The sequence below is a fragment of the Papaver somniferum genome, chromosome 3, assembly GCF_003573695.1.
Source record: "Papaver somniferum cultivar HN1 chromosome 3, ASM357369v1, whole genome shotgun sequence".
Taxonomy (NCBI): domain Eukaryota; kingdom Viridiplantae; phylum Streptophyta; class Magnoliopsida; order Ranunculales; family Papaveraceae; genus Papaver; species Papaver somniferum.
Window position 1 is genome coordinate 228403824 of NC_039360.1, and position 19064 is coordinate 228422887.

At 38.7% G+C, this 19064-nt stretch overlaps 2 protein-coding genes and 1 long non-coding RNA gene across 3 annotated transcripts; 2 read left to right on the top strand and 1 right to left on the bottom strand.

The window, feature by feature from the left end:
* Nucleotides 1-12081: 12081 nt before the first annotated feature.
* On the top strand, nucleotides 12082-13676 carry LOC113360791 (disease resistance protein RGA2-like). The gene is made up of 2 exons (XM_026604253.1): nucleotides 12082-12832; nucleotides 12931-13676. The coding sequence occupies exons 1-2, from the start codon at nucleotides 12082-12084 to the stop codon at nucleotides 13674-13676; spliced, it is 1497 nt and encodes a 498-aa protein (XP_026460038.1).
* Nucleotides 13677-13721: 45 nt separating this feature from the next.
* Nucleotides 13722-15488, top strand: LOC113362224. Its single transcript, XR_003365642.1, has 3 exons — nucleotides 13722-14670; nucleotides 14840-14917; nucleotides 15019-15488. It is a non-coding gene; the product is annotated as an uncharacterized LOC113362224 (long non-coding RNA).
* Nucleotides 15489-18213: 2725 nt separating this feature from the next.
* LOC113360792 (extensin-like) lies at nucleotides 18214-18852 on the bottom strand. Its single transcript, XM_026604254.1, has one exon. It carries the CDS (start codon nucleotides 18850-18852, stop codon nucleotides 18214-18216), a length of 639 nt encoding a protein of 212 aa, XP_026460039.1.
* Between the last annotated feature and the right edge of the window lie 212 nt (nucleotides 18853-19064).

Below are 19064 nucleotides of genomic sequence, written 5' to 3' on the forward strand. Positions count from 1 at the left end.
CAAGTGAGACATCTTCATGGATTTTCGATAGTCACCACATGTTTGTTATCTTTGCAAATGCATCAAAATTTGGACTTGATGTTTGGGAGAAGAAGTTGACAGCATCAATTGTTATAACTGTTTGGTGGTCAGGCGCTCCAGTTGTTGTTTATGGCCTTCCTCATCATCCTGTAATAGAAACTCCGAAATCTTATTTCCCGGCCTAATAATGATTTGGACATTATACATACGCTTGTTACTTATAAGACTAATTACATGACACTTACTTGCCCCCTTACGGAGGCCACTCCTGGAATTTTCAAAGGCTTCTTTCGTTATCAACCGCAAACATGACGTTAGGATCCCTAATGTAGCCATCCCACTCAGGAAATTCTACATTTGTTTCGGAATATAATTCAGTACTGACAAGTGACTCAAAGCATTTGTAGGTGTTAGAAGTCATTAGAAGTGGCAGTTGATGGAGTTGCGATGGGATGGTTAATAGCAGTGAAGGTCTGGTAGTATAAGTTCGAGTTAAAGGGCTTGTTGGCTGTTAGCAGCGAAGAAAGGAGGAAACTGTTGTTTGGCAGTGACGGGAAGCTGAGCTATGAACAGAGTTAGAGACAGAGAAAGAAAATGCAGAGCTTGACTGAGTTTAAAACTCAGAAGAAATTAGTTACGGTAACCAGACTGTCCGCAGAAGTAGTTGAGCAACACAGAGAGAAGTAATGATACTCCTTAGAACAATAACATTCTAAATTGTGCTGAGATTTTCATCTGGACAAGGGATGAGCGTTATCTTGCCATGATTAGGTGTAGTTACTGAAATCATTCATGATCGAGGAGGTGGTGCACCATTAGCTAGAGTTACCTTCCGTCATCCATTCAGGTACAAGCATCAGAAGGAGTTATTCCTTGCGGCTGAGGGGATGTACACTGGTCAGTTTTTGTTCTGCGGGAAGAAAGCTAGTTTGATGGTTGTGTTTTGCCATTGAGATCAATTGAATATCAAAATATTCAACCATATTTTGATGAGCTTAAAAGATTTAGTGAGTCTGGAATGTCCACCTCACCAGAAATCAGGAGAAAATGCCATTATATGAAGGGTGATTCTGTTATTGTTCTCAAAGGAGATCTAATAAATCTGAGCGGATGGGTTGAGAAAGTTGAAGAAGGTAAACTCAATATGAAACCAAATAGGAAGGACCTGCATACAACTATTGTTGTGCATGAAAAATATGTTTGCAAATACTTCAAGCTCGAGGATCATGTGAAGGTTTTTTCTGGTACTCATGAAGCTCTGAAGTAACTTCTGGAGCTACCACCAGAGTTGGGGATTATGAGTTACATGTCCTTGTCATGCTTGATGACACGAGCTTTGGGGTAATTATACGTGCAGAGAATGAGTTACATGACCTTGTCATACTTGCTGACCAGATACAGATAGACCTGTGGTTACAGTAGTGAAGTTAAGAGATATCAAGTACAAGATTGATCAGAATAGGTATACTGCCTCAGATCGTTACCGTAATACCGTGTCTGGGAAAGATGTTGTGAAGATTCTCATGGGTCTTATGAGAGATCAAGGAGGAGAAATGCCACTACATATTGGATGGTTGTGGAAGTTCCAAAGAAGCTCGTCTAATCATGGTTTTCTTAGATGGCAGACACACTCATGAGCGTATGGATGAGATCCAGAAGGTTTTATTCCGTTTTAGTAGAATATTTGGCACCACACGAGCATGATGAGGAGTCCAAAATACCGTTCATGATGGCCAGTGATGGTGTTAAGCGGCGTAAAGTTTTTCATCGGGTTTGTTAAGAGGGGAAACAATTTACGTGCAAAGACGAAGCGATGTATGCGGGAACTGGAATCACTAGATTGTGCGAATCAAAGTGTTTTCTCCATCAATAAAATCATGCAAAAGGTACAACGGTACTCGTCGGTATGAGAAAGTTAATTTGCCAATTCTTTTGAATAAGCATGCAAAGGTATAGTGAAGCTCGTTTCAGGGGAAGAGCATCACCTATTCATGCTTAATTCTTGTACTTGCTGTCGGTTTGCACTTGCTCAAACCAAGAGATAAGTCTTAAATAATTCTTAAGAGAAGTATTTAAATGTGGGGGATAAGACATGTGATCTTGCGATCCATCAACGATGAGAGGTATATGATGAATGCATAAAACAACCTTGAAGAATATAAGAAAGACACGTGATTATGGACCACTTCAGATTTGACAGGAAACTAATATGCGGTTGACATGGTCTAAAGGATCAGTAGGTAACCAAATATTTTTTTTTATGTAGTTTTTGTCTAACATGTTTAGTACGTGTTGCAAAACAGATGTGCATATCCGCGTTTAACCTGGGAAATCACAGGGATGCTCTGATTAGAAAACCAGAGATTGGAATGCATGAGGTACATAATTAATTTCAATTATGTGATATATGCTTTATAACCACCTATAAAATATGTGATATATTTACGATTTGACTGAAAGACCAAGATGGCTGATATGATCTAAAGGATCGAAAGGATCCAGAAGAAATTCTAAAGGAAATGGTTTTTGTCAAACTCGATGTGTTTAATGTGTGTTGTAAATGTGCAATATATCAGGTGTATACAAATACCCTTGTATCTCAAGAGAATTACTGGATGATCTGATTAGAGATTTGCGATACTTGAGGTACATCTTAAATTGTGTATGTAATACATATTGTACTGACCTTAAGAGATGTTTTTGTTTAAAGCTATGGATAAATCTTAGCCTATGTGTGTATCCTCTTAAGGAGTGTCTGTCTAAGGAAGTCCTTAAGACAGACAAGATGAACTTGTATTTTGAAGAAATCAAAGTTCGTGTGCTTTAATTCGAGCATAAGATGAAGACGGATGATTACTAAGATGTTTCTTATAAGATATTCCTCTGTGACCGAAGCCTGTCCATCATTGCAGAAACTCAATTGACTATGTAAGTCTAAAGTAAATGAGCAATGACAAAGTCTAGACATACTCGGAGAAGGCTTATTCGGTAAGACAACTATACTCTTTAATGAAGTAATTTTAGTTGATTTGTGGAGTCAAAAAGAGGTCTCAGTAGACATGTAAAGTCAAAAGAGAACCTCATAGACTTAGGGAAGTCAACAGAAAAATTAGTGTTCCTTTGACGAAAGGATTTTCTAAAGAGATAGTTCGTACTTATACATCGAGGGGGAATGGGACTTAAGCTCATAAAATAATAACTTGCCATGAAGGATACTCAACCTTGTTGACTGGAGATCCCAAGATCAAGGTTCCGAATGAGACAACTAATTTGTGGTGGGTAAAGGTAAACACTATCAGAGAATTAATTATTTGTCCCTTCCCTATGGTGTAGATGTGATAGTGTGACTGCATGTGAAGGATGACTTTTAATAAGTCTTAATGAGTTCTATAATTTCAATTTAAGATTGAAGTGGGGTGTAGCAGTGAACACTCTTGATGGAACTCACCTATCTGAATGGGGAAGTGGGTCGCTTCCTATGAGAATATGAGCTGATTCTCTAAAGCATTCTGAGAAACAAGACGTCCAGGGCCAAAATGGACACAACGGCAGAGCTTGGAAGCAACCTTGGAGATATCATGTGTGGTTGTTATCGCGAGTTACACCAAATGTTAGACAGTTCAAGACCTTATGGACACTGGCTAATAAGTAGTTCAGGTAACCTCTCACTAAGCAAAGGTTCAAGACCTTATGGACACCTATGCTTGTTCGTGATATTTCCTGTATTTTCGTGTTTTATCGTATTTTCATTCATGTGGGAGATTGTTGGAAAAACCACCGGTTTTATGTGAATAAAAATTCTATTATAAAACGTTTTTTTCAAAATAATTAAAATTCTATTATAAAACGGTTTTTCAAAATAATTAAAATACCTTCTCTGATTATCTCTTAGTTTAATTTGGGTAAGTTTTTATCTTACATATATATATACGGAATTGCACTAGGGTTTTGGAGATGGAGAAGAGAAAACCTATCTATTGAACCACCGGTGTTGTAAACTTCTTTTTCGTTTTTCTTTATTTGATATGAGGGTTTTAAGTGTGAACGAATCGTGACTTTTTCCGCTGCCAAGTTCTAGAAGGACAAGTTTGAATGTGCTATTCAAACTTGTTAAGATTGTTGTATCTTGGAGGCAGATGTACCCGTAGGGATATAGCATCATCTTTTCAGAGTGTAGCTGGGCATTCTTGTCTTAAGGACAGTATGTTGAACATGCGCCTCAATCTACCATTACAAGTTTCTTCTTTATGTGTTTAGCAGGATGTTCAAGACATCAACAGATGACTAAGGAGAAGACACAAAAAATCAGATAAGTGCCTCTTATATTATTTAGTTGTACGATCAATTCTAATTGTTATTCCCCAACATAAATAAGTGACGTTTGTTTTGCATTCCAGCCGTTCTTGTCACAACCATACTTATGAAAAATAATTCTCCTCCATAGAGCCTCAGTTTCGGTGGAGAAGCTCCAAAGCCATTTACAAAGAAGAGCATCATTCATGAGAATTAAATCTTTGATTCCAAGCCCTCCTTCTTGTTTACTAAGACAGACTTTGCTCCAAGCTACAAGAGAAGTTCTTTTTCTCCCATCACTTATACCCCATAAGAAGTTTCTCATGAGCCTTTGGATTTTCTTGGCGACTGGGGGAGATACAGAAAAAGCAGACATAAGATAGACCGCTAGAGAACAAAGAACACTCGTGATGAGTACTAGTCGTCCTGCATACGATAAGTATCCCCTTTGCCATCCTTCTAATCTCCTCTCCACATTCTCTACCACTGGGTCCCAAATTTTCTTACACCTGTATTGCGAACCTGCCGGCATGCCCAAATACTTGGAAGGTAGCTCTTCGAGATAACACCCAAGAGAGATCTCTACAAGATCATTTTGGTTAGTCTGACCAATACCGATGGCTGTGCTTTTAGAAAGGTTAATACGAAGACCTGAAACAATATCGAAACAAGTTAGAATAGCTTGGATAGTATGAATGTTTTGAGCATTGTCTGCGCAAAATATCAGAGTGTCGTCAGCAAATAGTAAATGACATACTGTTGGCCCATTTGATGAAACTCTAAACCCCTGAATAAGAGCATGCGCCTCAACCTTCACAACCATTCTACACAATCCTTCCATAACCAATGTAAAAAGAAAAGGAGATAAGGGTCTCCTTGCCTGAGACCCCTAGAGCTTTTAAATTTAACACCTGTTGAGCCATTCACCATGATAGAAAAATGGGCATGTGAAATGCAAGATAGAATCCAATTTCTCCAAGTAAACCCAAACCCCATCCTTTACATAACTTTTAAAAGATACTTCCAATTAACTTTATCGAACGCTTTTTCAACGTCCAATTTTAGAACCCACCCAGCATCCTTATTCTTCTCCCTTGAATCCATACATTCGTTTGACAATAATATACTGTCAGTTATCTGTCTTCCCGCAATAAAAGCACTTTGAGTATCTGAAATAAGAGCTGGTAAAACCAATTTGAGCCTTGATGCTAAAGTCTTCGCAATGATCCTGTAGGAATTATTAATCAAGCTTATAGGCCGAAAATCTCTCACTGATTCAACACATTCTTTTTTAGGAATCAAAGATATGAAAGTATTGTTAATCCTCCAATCTAGCGAACCTGTTAACTCAAAATGTTTAACCACAAGCATGTAATCATCGCGCAATATAGGACAGGATTTTCTAAAAAATTCAATAGGGTAGTCGTCGGGTCCTGGAGCCTTATTTAGCTCCATTTCCTTGATGGTTTCCATTATCTCTTGTTCTGTAATAGACCTCTCTAGCCCGTTGTTATCATCTTGAGAAATTGATGCAAACTGCACATCATCCAAAAAAGGCCTGTGAGAAACATCTTCTTTATAGAGCTCCGAAAGAAACCCATCTATATGCTCTTGAATAAGCCTACTATCATCTTGAATTTCCCCATCAACAAGTAAACAACTGATAAAATTTTGTCTCCTCCTTTGGTTGGCGTTCCTATGGGAAAAAATTTGTGTTTTTATCTCCCTCATCGAACCACTTATTTTTGTTCTTCTGTTTTAGACTCAAATCTTCCAATCTTGCACACTTTTTATATTCATCTTGGATTTGATGATAACTTCCTTAGTGATTGATTTAAGATTTAATGGGGGTTGTAGTTGTAGTGGTAAGGGGTATCGTTCAAACTCGAACTTGTGAAGGTAACTTTTTTCTAGATTTAAATAAATAAAATTATATGCACAATATTAACAAAATATGGGAGAGAATTTTTACTGGGGATCAGGATTCCACCATCCACCAAAATTTATGTGATTCAATAACAATTCTTATCATGCAATTCTAGACAATATAACTCCAATCAAAGGAAATTGTGATTCTAATCATTGCCTAAATTAGATTTTGAAAACATCCATTGTTCATCGCGAGCATGAAGTATCAAAAGCAATTGACTAAGCATACTCCATCTAGAGAAAACACAATTGATTAATAAAAATCATTTACTCCATATTTATTCGGTGCAATTAATCATAAAAGAGTTGCATAAATAAATTTAAATAAATTTTACCACATAACTTTTGGAAGAACGGCTTCCTCTGTCACCCCTGGGATTGGATTTAGCTACTCATGATGAAAAACCTCTCAAAATGATTCATTGATGCTCAAAAGTTGTTTACAATCAAGAGAAAATGTAAATATAATCGGGTTTGGAACGAATATAAACGTTACACACTGCCGTTACAAGAGCGACAGAAATGAAAAGCCGTTCCCTGGTTGAATGCGACCCACAACTGAGTGTCGCAGACGCTTGCGAAGAACGACTGCTGTTGCAAGTCTGTTCTTCCCGTTCTTCCTCTCTCGCACCAGCAGAAACTTTCTCTCTGTATGTTTTTTTTCTTTGATTCTCTCGACTCCAAACTCTCCCCCCAAAACTCTCCAACCCTTCCAAACTCTTTTGCCTTGTATTTATAGTGTTTTAGGACCAAAATATCCGACCATTACTTGCGTATATTCTCCATTTAATCCGTCATTGCTCGCTTCCCTTAGTTAACGATAATTTCCAATTATAACTTTGTCACACGTAAACTTTGATCCTGCACGCTCTAGTAAGCCTTATACATGCCTCATAAGTCATCCAACTCCTCCAAAAAACTTCCATGCACAACCAAAACACACACACAACACCGTGTACAGGTCGTGTTCACTCCGTGTAGCTATGTTTTGAGCTCGAGAATCAAATCGATATTTCCAGCCAATTACGATCAAATTAGACACCCAAACTATCTTCCTTAGGCTAAATCACATCTTTCTGCCAAAATTCAGCCATTGAATCGACCTACAACTCCTTCATTTTCTCGATCGAAATCTCTCCTGAACTGTGAACATTTTCCCGCCAATTTTCAGAATTTGAATTTTGAAGAAGGGTGTCCCCCTATTCAGTTCTGGTGTGCGAATAACAGCTTCCTTAGGGTGACCTGGGGGTGCCCCTTAGTAATTAGGTTACCCCTTATCGAAAAGCGAGAGTCCGAATAACACTTGTCCTCCGGGTGACAAAATCAACTTTTCGAGCCGAATTTTCCAAAAATGTTTATTTCCAAAAAATACCTACAAATACATAAAATAACAAAATTAGTACAAAATCGAGTGCCAACAATATATAGTATTGAGATCAAATTAGACACAAAAATGTGTCTATCAGTGATTTCTATTCACCAGGATTCTTATTATATAAAACAATAGTATCCCTTTTGGGAATACAAAAGTTATGGCGGAGATAATCTCCTCATTACAATAGTTATGACAGGAGATATTCTCCTTAATAAAAATAAGTAAAGCAGTATAATATATTCTCTAATACACCCCCTTAGTCTGAGCGGGAGAGGAGAAAACGCTAAGACTAGAACGAAAACGAACAAATAGCTGTCGTGGAAGGCCCTTGGTGAAGATGTCAGCATACTGGTTTTCAGACGGGACGTGCAAGACATGAATATCACCAATACGAACGCGTTCACGAATAAAGTGTATGTCAATCTCCACATGTTTAGTGCGCTGATGTTGAACAGGATCTCCATACATATATATCGCACTTATATTATCACAATACACGATAGTAGCACGTCGTAAAGGTAGATAGAGATCTAGAAGAAGTTTGCGAATCCATGTTGTTTCTGCAACAACGTTTGCTACCCCCCGGTATTCTGCTTCAGCACTGGATCGAGAAACTGCTGCTTGACGTTTTGATGACCAGGAGATGAGGTTGTCTCCAAGAAATACACAAAAGCAAGAAGTCGAACGACGTGAATCAGGACAACCCGCCCAATCAGCATCAGAGTATGCTGTTAATCCAGAGATAGCAGAGACCGAGAGAAATAATCCATGATCAATTGTGCCCTGAAGATAGCGAATAATCCTCTTAAGGGCCTGCATGTGAGGCTCTCGAGGATCATGCATGCATAAACATACCTTCTGGACTGCATAGGATATATCTGGCCATGTGAAAGTGAGGTACTGCAAATCACCGGCTAGGCTTCTATACAAAGTGGGGTCCGTGAGAGCAGGGCCAGAGGTAGCACTGAGCTTGGCATTGGTGTCGACCAGAGTAGCCACTGGATTGCATTTTTTCATGGACGCACGTGCAATGATGTCCTGAGCATATAACGACTGAGACAAAAATAGCTCTGAGGATGAACGAGTAACAGTAATACCCAAAAAATGATGTAACGGGCCAAGGTCAGACATAGCAAATTCCCTTTTCATCAAATCAATGAAGCGGCATAGGAGAGCATCAGTAGAGGCAGTTAAAATAATATCATCAACATATAATAATAGGTTTGTCGTCTCGGAACCTGATTGATAAACGAAGAGGGAGGGATCACACACACTAACACGAAAACCACAATTAGTGATAAACTTGGCAAACCTCTGAAACCACGCCCGTGGAGCCTGCTTAAGACCATAGAGAGACCTACGTAGTCGACATACGTAATCAAGGTGATCAGGATCAACAAACCCCGGAGGCTGATGCATATATACTGTCTCGGTCAAGTCACCATGAAGAAACGCATTCTTGACATCTAGCTGATGTATGGGCCAAGAAAGCGAAGTAGCAATAGTAAGAACGGTACGAATAGTAGCTGGTTTGACAACCGAACTAAAAGTTTCAAAACAGTCAACCCCAACTTGCTGAGATTTACCATTAGCAACTAGACGAGCCTTGTATCGCTGCAAGGAGCCATCAGCATGATATTTGTGACGAAAGAGCCACATGGAACGAATAACATGAGCGTCACGTGGTCGTGGTACCAGTTCCAAAGTATTAGTTTTCAACATAGCATTGTACTCATCTTTCATGGCAGCATTCCAGTTTATGTCTCTAAGAGCATACAAGTGAGAACGAGGGAGAGGAGAGATATGACGAAAGGTTTGGACATGAAGATTAAGGCGATGGACAGGACGGAAGATTCCACGGGAGGCGCGAGTGGTGGGGCGAGAAGGAGCTGGAGGAACAGTAGTGATTGGAGGTGTGCAAGAAGGTGTAGGGACAGTGGTTGTTGTAGGGGAAGAAGTGGTTGGTGGGGATGAGGGGTTAACGTCAGTAGGCTGTACGCAATGATTGGATGGTGCAGAAATGGTTGGAGTGGGATCTGACGCATTGGGGGAAGAAGAAATGGTGATGGGGCCTGCTGACTTAGTGGGGAGGGAAGTGGCAGGAGGGAAGAAAGACGTTTGGATGGGAGGAGTAGATAATGTGTTGCGACGATGAGGTGGGATGTAGATGTCAGGTGGAGTATGCTGAATAGGAGATGATTGGTGTACAATAGGAGCAGTACTAGAGGATGGGTAAGAGAGGTGATTATTGTGGGAGGAGTTAAAAAAAGAAGGAGACACATCGTCGTCATCAGGGGGGTTGTTTTGAGGAGGGGTAGAAAATGGGAAAAACACTCTCGTCAAATGTCACATGAGGGGACATGATTATTTTGTGTGTGGTGAGATCTAAGCAGCGGTATCCACGGTGGTTAGGAGGAAAACCAAGAAAAATACACCTAGTGGAACGAGGGGCGAGTTTGTGGGGAGTTGTGGAGGAGAGATTTGGATAGCAAAGGCAACCGAATGTACGAATATGATCATATGTTGGTTGGCGTTGATAAAGAATAGACACAGGTGATTGATTATGAAGGACTTTGGTGGGTAGAATATTATGGAGATAGACAGCCATATGAAGAGAATAAACCCAATATTTAGGGGGGACGGAAGCGTGAGACATAAGAGTGCGAGTGATGTCGTTGACACGGCGAATCATGCGTTCAGCCTTGCCATTTTGGGAGGAAGTTTGGGGGCAAGAGAAACGAAAAACAAGACCATTGTTACGAGCAAAAGTATGGAAGGAATAATTGTCAAATTTGCGGCCCATGTCGCATTGAAAACATTTAATTTGACGTTCAAATTGAGTTTGAACAAATGAACGAAATTCCAAGAACTTTTTCATAAACTTGGGATTTAAACTTTAGTGGATAAACCCAAAGATAGTTGGTAAAATCATCCAGTAATATAAGATAATAACGGAAACCGGTCTCTATGTGTAAAGGAGAGGTCCATAAATCACTATGAATGATATCAAATGGTGCAAAAGTAATGGAATTTGATTCATAAAATGGTAATCTAACATGTTTACTAACTTGACATGAATGGCAAAGTTTAGAATGTTTATTCTTATTACAATGAATAGAATTATTTGTACGAAGAACATCTAAAACAGCCTTGCCGGGATGACCAAGGCGGCTATGCCAAATATCTGGCGAAAATACAGCAAGAGAAATGGGGGAAGACTGGGATGATATTTGTGGTGGCACGACAGAGTTGGTGATCGGGTAGATCTCCCCGGAACTATTACATCGAAGGATAATTTTCCTCGAACTCAGATCTTTCACAGAAAAACCAGAAGGATCAAACTCAACAGACACACGATTATCAGTGGTGAAATTACGAACGGAAACTAAGTTTTTGATAATATCGGGAACAACAAGGGTATTTTTGAGTTGAAGAGTACAAGAGGGAAGGGTTATGAACTTGGTACCACTGGCAGTAACTGGAATACTATTGCCATTGCCAACTAAGATAGATCGTACATTGTTAGAATTGAAAACGTTGTGTAGATTACCTGGATCAGCAGTGAGGTGCGACGTAGCACCGGTATCCATGTAGAAAGCATCATCGGTTTGTAGATTACCATGTAGAAAACGTTGTGTAGATTACCTGGATCAGCACTGAGGTGCGACGTAGCACCGGTATCCATGTAGAAAGCATCATCGGTTTGTTGTAGATGCATAGAACTATATGCCTCAGCAATGTCTGTGAGCTTCAGTTGTTCCCTCGCCATTGATTTTTAATGGTTTAGAGAAAATAAGATCTTAGGGGGATGATACCATCTTGGATTTGATGATAACTTCCTTACTGATTTCTATTCACCAGTATTTTTATTATATAAAACAATAGTATCCCTTTTGGGAATACAAAAGTTATGGCGGAGATAATCTCCTCATTACAATAATTATGACAGGAGATATTTTCCTTAATAAAAATAAGTAAAGCAGTATAATATATTCTCTAATAGGTGGATTAGGAAAGACTACACTTGCTCAATTGATCTATGGTGATGAGTCGATAATAAGAAACTTTGAGACCAGAGCTTGGGTCTGTGTGTCTGACAATTTTGATATCAAAAAGATCTTAACAAACATAATTGAGTCGGTTACAAATATCAAGTGTGATAATTTTTCAAGTTTCATTGTCTTGGCCGATAAATTTCAAAAAGAGTTGAGCAACAAGAAATATTTTTTAGTACTGGATGATATTTGGAACGAGGATCCAGTAACTGGGATGAACTTAGATGTTTGCTAGCAGTGGGTGCTCATGGGAGTAAAGTCTTAGTCACTACACGTAGCGAAAAAGTTGCATTTATTGTCGGAGGTCCTATCGCACCATACATGTTAGGAAACCTACCCCAGAGTGCATGTTGGTCTATAATCAAGAATAAAGCCATTTGTTTAGGGGGTGAAATAGTGACTCCAAAAATGATAAGCATAGGAGAAGAAATTGCAAGAAAATGCGGTGGTTTACCACTTGCTGCCAAAGTTCTAGGCAATGTTATGCGCTTGCATAAAACCGAGACTGATTGGCTGTCAATCGTAAACCATGACATTTTAAAGATGGTTGATGTGAAAACGAAAATGGTAGCTATACTGAAATTAAGTTATGATAAATTACCCTCGCGTGTGAAACTTTGTTTTTCCTATTGCTCTTTATTTCCAAAGGACTGGGAGATTAATAGAGAAATTTTGATTCGTTTGTGGATCGCTGAAGGGTTCATTCATCCATCACATGAAGGGAATCAAAAATCACTGGAAGATGTCAATGATGATTATTTCCATAGTTTATTGGCTAATTCGGTTTTTCAAGGTGTGACAAGGGATAAGTTAGGCGACACCAAAACATGCAAGATGCATGATTTAGTACATGATCTTGCCCAGAGTGTCAACGGTGTTCATGATATCAAGATTGTCAATTCTGGCAAAATGGAATCTATTTCAAAATTTCGTTGTTTGCAGATAGTTTTAGACAAACAAAATTCTAAAACATTTTCAAAAATCTTGGAAAAAGCAAAGAGGTTGAGGTCCATTTTTTCCCTTGAAAACGATCATTTGGGAGAACATTTACTTTATGGCAAGAATCTTCGTGTAGTTTGTTTACTTCGTCGGCATGCTCTAGACATTCAATCTTCGATATTTAAGCTTAAGCATTTGAGGTACCTCGACCTATCTTATTGTAGTTCAATGAAGGACGGGATGCGTCCATCAGTCAACTTTACAATTTGCGGACACTAGTGCTTTATAAATGCAAAAACGTTGCAATGATTCTTGTAGGGATTGGGTCTCTGAAGATGTTAAGCCACCTAAATCTCTCTTTTTCGGATGTTGAAAAGCTACCTGATTCTGTCGTCCAACTTACTAATTTGCAGACGTTAGATCTATACCGATGCACTAGGTTAGTAGCCTTACCGGTAAACATTGGGTCTTTGAAAGATCTAAACCAGTTAAAACTCAAGTACTGTGAAACTTTAAAAGTTTTACCTAGTGAAGTTGGAGCATTGACACGATTAAGGTGCCTGGATTTGTCATTCACAATGATCAAAGTATTGCATGAGCCATGCATTAGCAACCTCTGCAATTTGGAGTCAATCCATTTTGGAAAATGTGAGCTTCCCAAAGAAATTAGAAATTTGCCAAAATTGAGAATCTTTAAACATTGGAGAGATAACGAAGATGAAATGCCTAGAGGTATAGAAACTCTAACTTGCCTTGAAGTGTTAGAATCTTATGTGGTGAGGAACACAGAAACCATCTCTTCTTATAGTTGTGGTGATGGTGGGATTATAGAAGAATTAGCCAGTCTAAATAATCTACAGAAGTTAAAGATCAGCTATCTGGAGTTTGTGAGAGGTGGTATTGACGCCGAGAGAGCACTGTTAAAAGATAAGATAAACCTTCATGATTTGTGTCTAAAATGGGGTTCCATGTTTTATGATGACGATGAAATTGTTTTCGATGAGGATTTGGAGTGTCTCGAACCTAATGAGGTGTTGGAAGGTTTCGTACGTACCAAACCATAGTTTGAGAGATTTGAGATTATTTGGTTTTCCGGGTTCAATGCTTCCGAAATGGATGGGTTCATCCATTTGCCTTCCAAGTTTAGTGGAAATAAAGCTTTGGTATTGCAATAAATGGGAGAAGCTACCAGCACTCGGTCTGCTACCATGTCTTAAGTTTCTTGAGATTGAAGTAATGAGGTCAGTAAAATGTTTGGGTGAAGAGTTTTATTACCAGCAACAAGAAGAAGGAAGAATCAGCAACATCAGTAGAAATGGTATTGGTAGTAGTGCTGCAAGTCCTACTACAGGATCATTATTTCCGTCGTTAATCGTGTTGCAGATCTGCAAAATGGAAAATCTAGAAGAATGGGTTGCTCCTCCTCTTCAAATTTACAATTCTTTTCCTTTTCTTGAGAATCTAGAAATCAAGAGATGCCCAAAACTTAGAAGCACACCAAACTCATTTCCATTTATTAAGAATTTGGTATTATCCGACACCAACAGCAAGGTAGTAGCCTCAATCTTATCTACAGGAGGACTTACCTATCTCACATCCATCGATATATCATATTCTCCAGAGCTACGATATCTCCCACTGGGCGTACTTCTCCAAAATATTACTCCCAATCTCGAAGAACTATCTATCTATGGTTGCTCTAAGTTTCAAGGTTTTCTTCAAGATAATGATCTAAACAACTACAACAACGGTTGTCAGGGTGATGGTGATGTCGAAACAATATTATATGTTTCATGTCCTGGAATCAACTCCAACTACAACAATAGCAGCAAGTCTCTCCGCTCAATATATTTCAATGATTGTCCTGCTTTAACGTTACTCCCGGATATTTCGATCGTTTACTTCTCTCCAGAAATTAGTAATCTTCAAGTGTGATAAATTGAAGGAGTCCATATCTTACGATCTCAAGACACTTACCTTTCTTAAAGAGCTGAAATTTGATTTTATTCAAAGCGAATATCCAGCTTATAAATCATTACTTACCACCAGCATGTACAGGTCCCTTCTCTCTCCCTGTTCCTCTTTATTCTCACTATCAGTAATTATCTCTCTATGCATTGTCTGTACAACAGAGTTGGAGTTTTACTATTATATTATTCGCTTCTCAATTTGAAATTATTATGTGCTTGAAAACGTATCTTTAAATATTACAGTGTAATATTTGTAGATGGAATGAGGATTGAATGAAGGTCTCAAGAACAAGTAATTGATAAATATACCAGGAGATGAAGAAAAGGTATACACGGTACGTTCCCGATTCATATGATTTTACATAAACCATCCAGTTGATTTTTAAATTGTTGGTTGATCTTATGTATAGTTTCTTGGTCCACGCTGATACTGCAGGTACTACGTTGTTTTAACTTCCAGTATTATGAATCAGCTTCATTCGAATGGGTATGGAGATGCCTGAATGCTACAATGAAGAGGCAGCTAGTTTAAACAAAGATCAGTGGCAACACATCCTCATACTTATGTCTATCTTTGGTTTGGATCTAAACAAAGCATTTGCATTAATAAAGAGGCTCCAATATTCGGGTGATAGTGGCGTAAATATGAAGGTCAGATCCAAGACCCTAAGAGTTGCCAAAAGAGAATTGTATCACCAGTTGAAGAGCAGATCTGAGTTCTTGTCGCATTGGTCCTTTTATAGGTGACATCTGAGAGTCCAAGTAATCGACTTTGTAATAATTTCCAGGGGTTTTTTCGACTTCCCTTTGCCTCTGCAAATGACTGGTGGTGGTTGTGGTGCCAACTTAGTTGGGATCACAGTTCGGTGAATGTAATCTTACAGGTTAATGTATGTGGAATTTTGTGTGCCAAAATAGTTTCCTTAAACGAGTTATACGCGTCCAAATTTCGTCCGAATTGTCCACAAATAACGAATTGTTGACCCAATAGTGGACCGGATTGACATTCCGCCAAAATGAATAATAGTCAAACGCCCGCCTTCCCGAACTTTCCCCATACCCTGAATAGCTAACCAGGGCCATAATTACTGGCTAACAGTTTTCGCTCATATAATGCAAGTGGCTTAATTGAAGAACCATGCAAACTTGTGAGAATAAGACCCCACACACGACTCATTACAACGCAATGGATTTCTTTATGTACTCCACAAGTAATTACTTCGATAACTTGACCAAAGTATTTGGATCTTTGATCTTGCAAATTAATTGATAAAACTACATATAATTTGGATGATGTTAATTTTTTAGTTGGACATCATATCAGGTAATATTATAATCTATGAGCTGACTCCATCAAGTGGTTGCCGACAACCAATAACTAGAAGAACAACATTAATTAGTGGTTACACTACCAAAAAGAAACCATGTACCGATGATATATCGTGTCGACTCTAGTACTAGCGGTCTGCGAATTTCCAGTAGCTTGAATTGCTCAATCCAAACGTAACTTCTTCTTCTTTTTTTATCGATAATCCAAACTTAACTTCTGTGACACAAATCTTTTGGCGTTTATATATGTTCTTATACAGAATGCTCGCTTAAGACTTAAGTACATAATACATTGGATAGTTTTTGGTTAGGAAGAATTTAGCTTAAGACATAAGTACATAATACATTGGATAGTTTCAAATGCTCGTTTCGAATGCTTAAGACTTAAGTACATAATACATTAGATAGTTTCAAATGCTTAAGACTTAAGTACATAATACATTGGATAGTTTCAAATGCTTAAGGCTTAAGTACATAATACACTGGATAGTACAGAATTTAGCTTCAGATGCTCGCTTAAGACTTAAGTGTGGGGTGTAGTCGGTGGAAAGAGTTTGCCTTTGGTCAAACTCTAGCTTGGCTAACCTTGTTCCTAAAATTTAGGAATTAACTTCATATCCAAGTTAGGAAAACTTATTTCCAAAATTAGGGCGTTTTGAGAGATTAGAATTGTAGGTTTGTGACAATCCAACCTAGAAGAGTGGTAAATCCTTGTGCTTAGGATTTTGGTTCTTTGTTAGACAGGATCGTGTGCTACCGTGAAGGTCAATATAAGTGTGAGAGAAAAAAAATTAGATAGAGGATTTTGGTGTTCTAGTGTTTAGAGTTTGGTTTTTGCCCCAAACCTAGTTTTTAGTGTTTCCATGTTTCTCCTTTATTACTAGCAACTATGAAAACGGTGTGGAAGAGAAAACACGAGGCTGGTTCGAGGAATGGTCAAAGAATTGGTTTCTATGGTTTCTTCAATGGTGTTTTCGGGTATGTCTTGTTAACTCTTTGGGTCGTGTTTTGGGTTGCGGAAAGAGCATGTAATGGTCTTTGTTTTTAATGGAAAATTTTCTGGTGGTGTTGGCCGTGGATGTAGCCTGTAAAGGTGAACCACGTATATCTTGTGGTGTGGTTCATATCACCAATTGCCTATGTTGTAAAAGGCGCTGGGCAAGGCGAGGCGCCAAGCCCAGCGCCCGGAAAATGGAAAATAACAATCACTAGCATAATTTGGCGCCTAGGCGCCTATTTTTCCTAGGCGCTGGTCCAGCGCTTAGAGCGCCAAAGGCGCTCGCGGTTCACAACATAGCCAATTGTTTTTTATGATTCTGTGATTCCGCTGTGTTCGGGGCGCCAAATTTCCCAATATTAAGTACATAATACATTGGATAGTTTTGGGTATGGAAGAATTTAGCCAGGTGAGGAATTTCTAAATCAGACGCGTTGGTGGTTAAGTTTCTTAAGCAAGGCATTTGAATAGGTGTCCTGTGTTAAAAGTTGTGAAGTGATGAGTGCAACTTGATGATTATATACATATATATACCTTTGTACCTACGGTCCATACTGGAACCAATAAGATATTCGAACAACCCCTCCATTCATTTTCACTCTTGCAAGGACGTACTTATACTATCTCTTTAAACAGTTCCATTAGAGGGACCGACCACAGGGAAACAAATTTAATCCACTAACAACCTGTTTTGTTTTGGCCAGCTAAAAAGGATTTCTAGTCACGAGTCCTTCAATGTGGAAGTTACTTTGCATTCACAAAAAAGAAAAAGAAAAAAAAAAAAAAAAAAAAGTGGAAACTGATATCCTAAAGATCCATGTTATATGTGGTTCAGGTTTACATATAGAAACTATCTGCTATTACTTCTCTTCTTTTGTCCTTTTCCATTTCTTTTATATAATCAGTGCGGGCTGGTAGAACTACAGTTGGGTGAAGAATGAAGGTAGTTTGGCTCTAAATCACTTATACCGGCTTCTTAATTTGGCTGGCTCTAAATCACACTTTTTTTTTATTCTTGAACATATATGTGATTTCCAAATAAAAAGGAAGAGGAAAAACTTGGATGTTTAATTTTAACATACTACTCCATTCCATTATTAAGATATACAACATCTTCACTTGAGACTAGAAAGAGACATACATATAAAATGAGATAAGAGATCGAGTTGATAACATTTTATTATTTGAACTCTTTCATGTATATTGATCTCATTTCATAGTTGAAAGGGATCATCAATGAACTACACCAAGTATACGACAAGACTTTTCTGCCATTATTGACTAATAATTGCTTAGCGCATTTGCTTAGTTATTTGGAGGAGATTTCTTCTTTTGTGGTCGAGGTTTCCGCTTTGGTGCAGGTTTTGGCATTGTTGGAGGTTTTGGCTTTGATATAGGTTTTGGCTTTGGTGTAGGTTTTGGCATTGTTGGAGGTTTTGGCTTTGGTGTAGGTTTCGGCATTACTGGAGGTTTCGGCTTTGGTGTAGGTTTCTGCTTTGGTTTAGGCTTCGCCATTGTTGGACGTTTTGGCTTTGGTGTAGGTTCTGACATTGTTGGAGGTTTCGGCTTTGGAGTAGGTTTCGGCTTTGGTGTAGGTTTGGGGCCTCTTGGTGGTAGTGGTGGCGGTTTCACCGGTGTCTTCGGCGTCCGAGGAACATGATATGGTTTATGAGGTGGTGGAGCTTTTTCCGGAGGTTTTACATGTACATAAGTTGGCTTCTTTGGTGGTGGAGGAGGCATATATAGCGGCTTCTTCTTTGGTGGTGGAGGGGACTTGGGCTTAATTTTTCCAGGAGGTGGTGGTTTGTGAAGGGGCTTATAATCGAGTTGTGCCTCCACAGGAAATGGAAAACTCAAAGAAAGTATTACTGCTATAAGAACACTAGTAGTAAATAAGAAACCCATTGAGGCTTCTATTCCTCTTTTGTTTCCCATACTAATCATTTCTAAAATTTTGTTGTGATTTTTGAACAAACTTCTCCCTTCTTTATATAGAGAGCACAAATTTACCCGCTTACAATTTACATTTACTGGCTGGGATTCTTGTAGTTAGGCATCATAACTACTCCTTAACTGTTTTCCATTCGTACAATGCAGGTAACCCAATTAATGGGGCACTGCACATACCACCCCTTGTCGGAATCGGACCCTACATT

Bases quoted from the DNA above. Each gene is read 5' to 3' on its own strand.
- LOC113360791 (XM_026604253.1), top strand. From the start codon at position 12,082: ATGATAAGCATAGGAGAAGAAATTGCAAGAAAATGCGGTGGTTTACCA. The intron at 12,833-12,930 runs GTAGTTCAATGA...TGATTCTTGTAG, and splicing joins GTACCTCGACCTATCTTATT to GGATTGGGTCTCTGAAGATG.
- LOC113360792 (XM_026604254.1), bottom strand. From the start codon at position 18,852: ATGATTAGTATGGGAAACAAAAGAGGAATAGAAGCCTCAATGGGTTTC.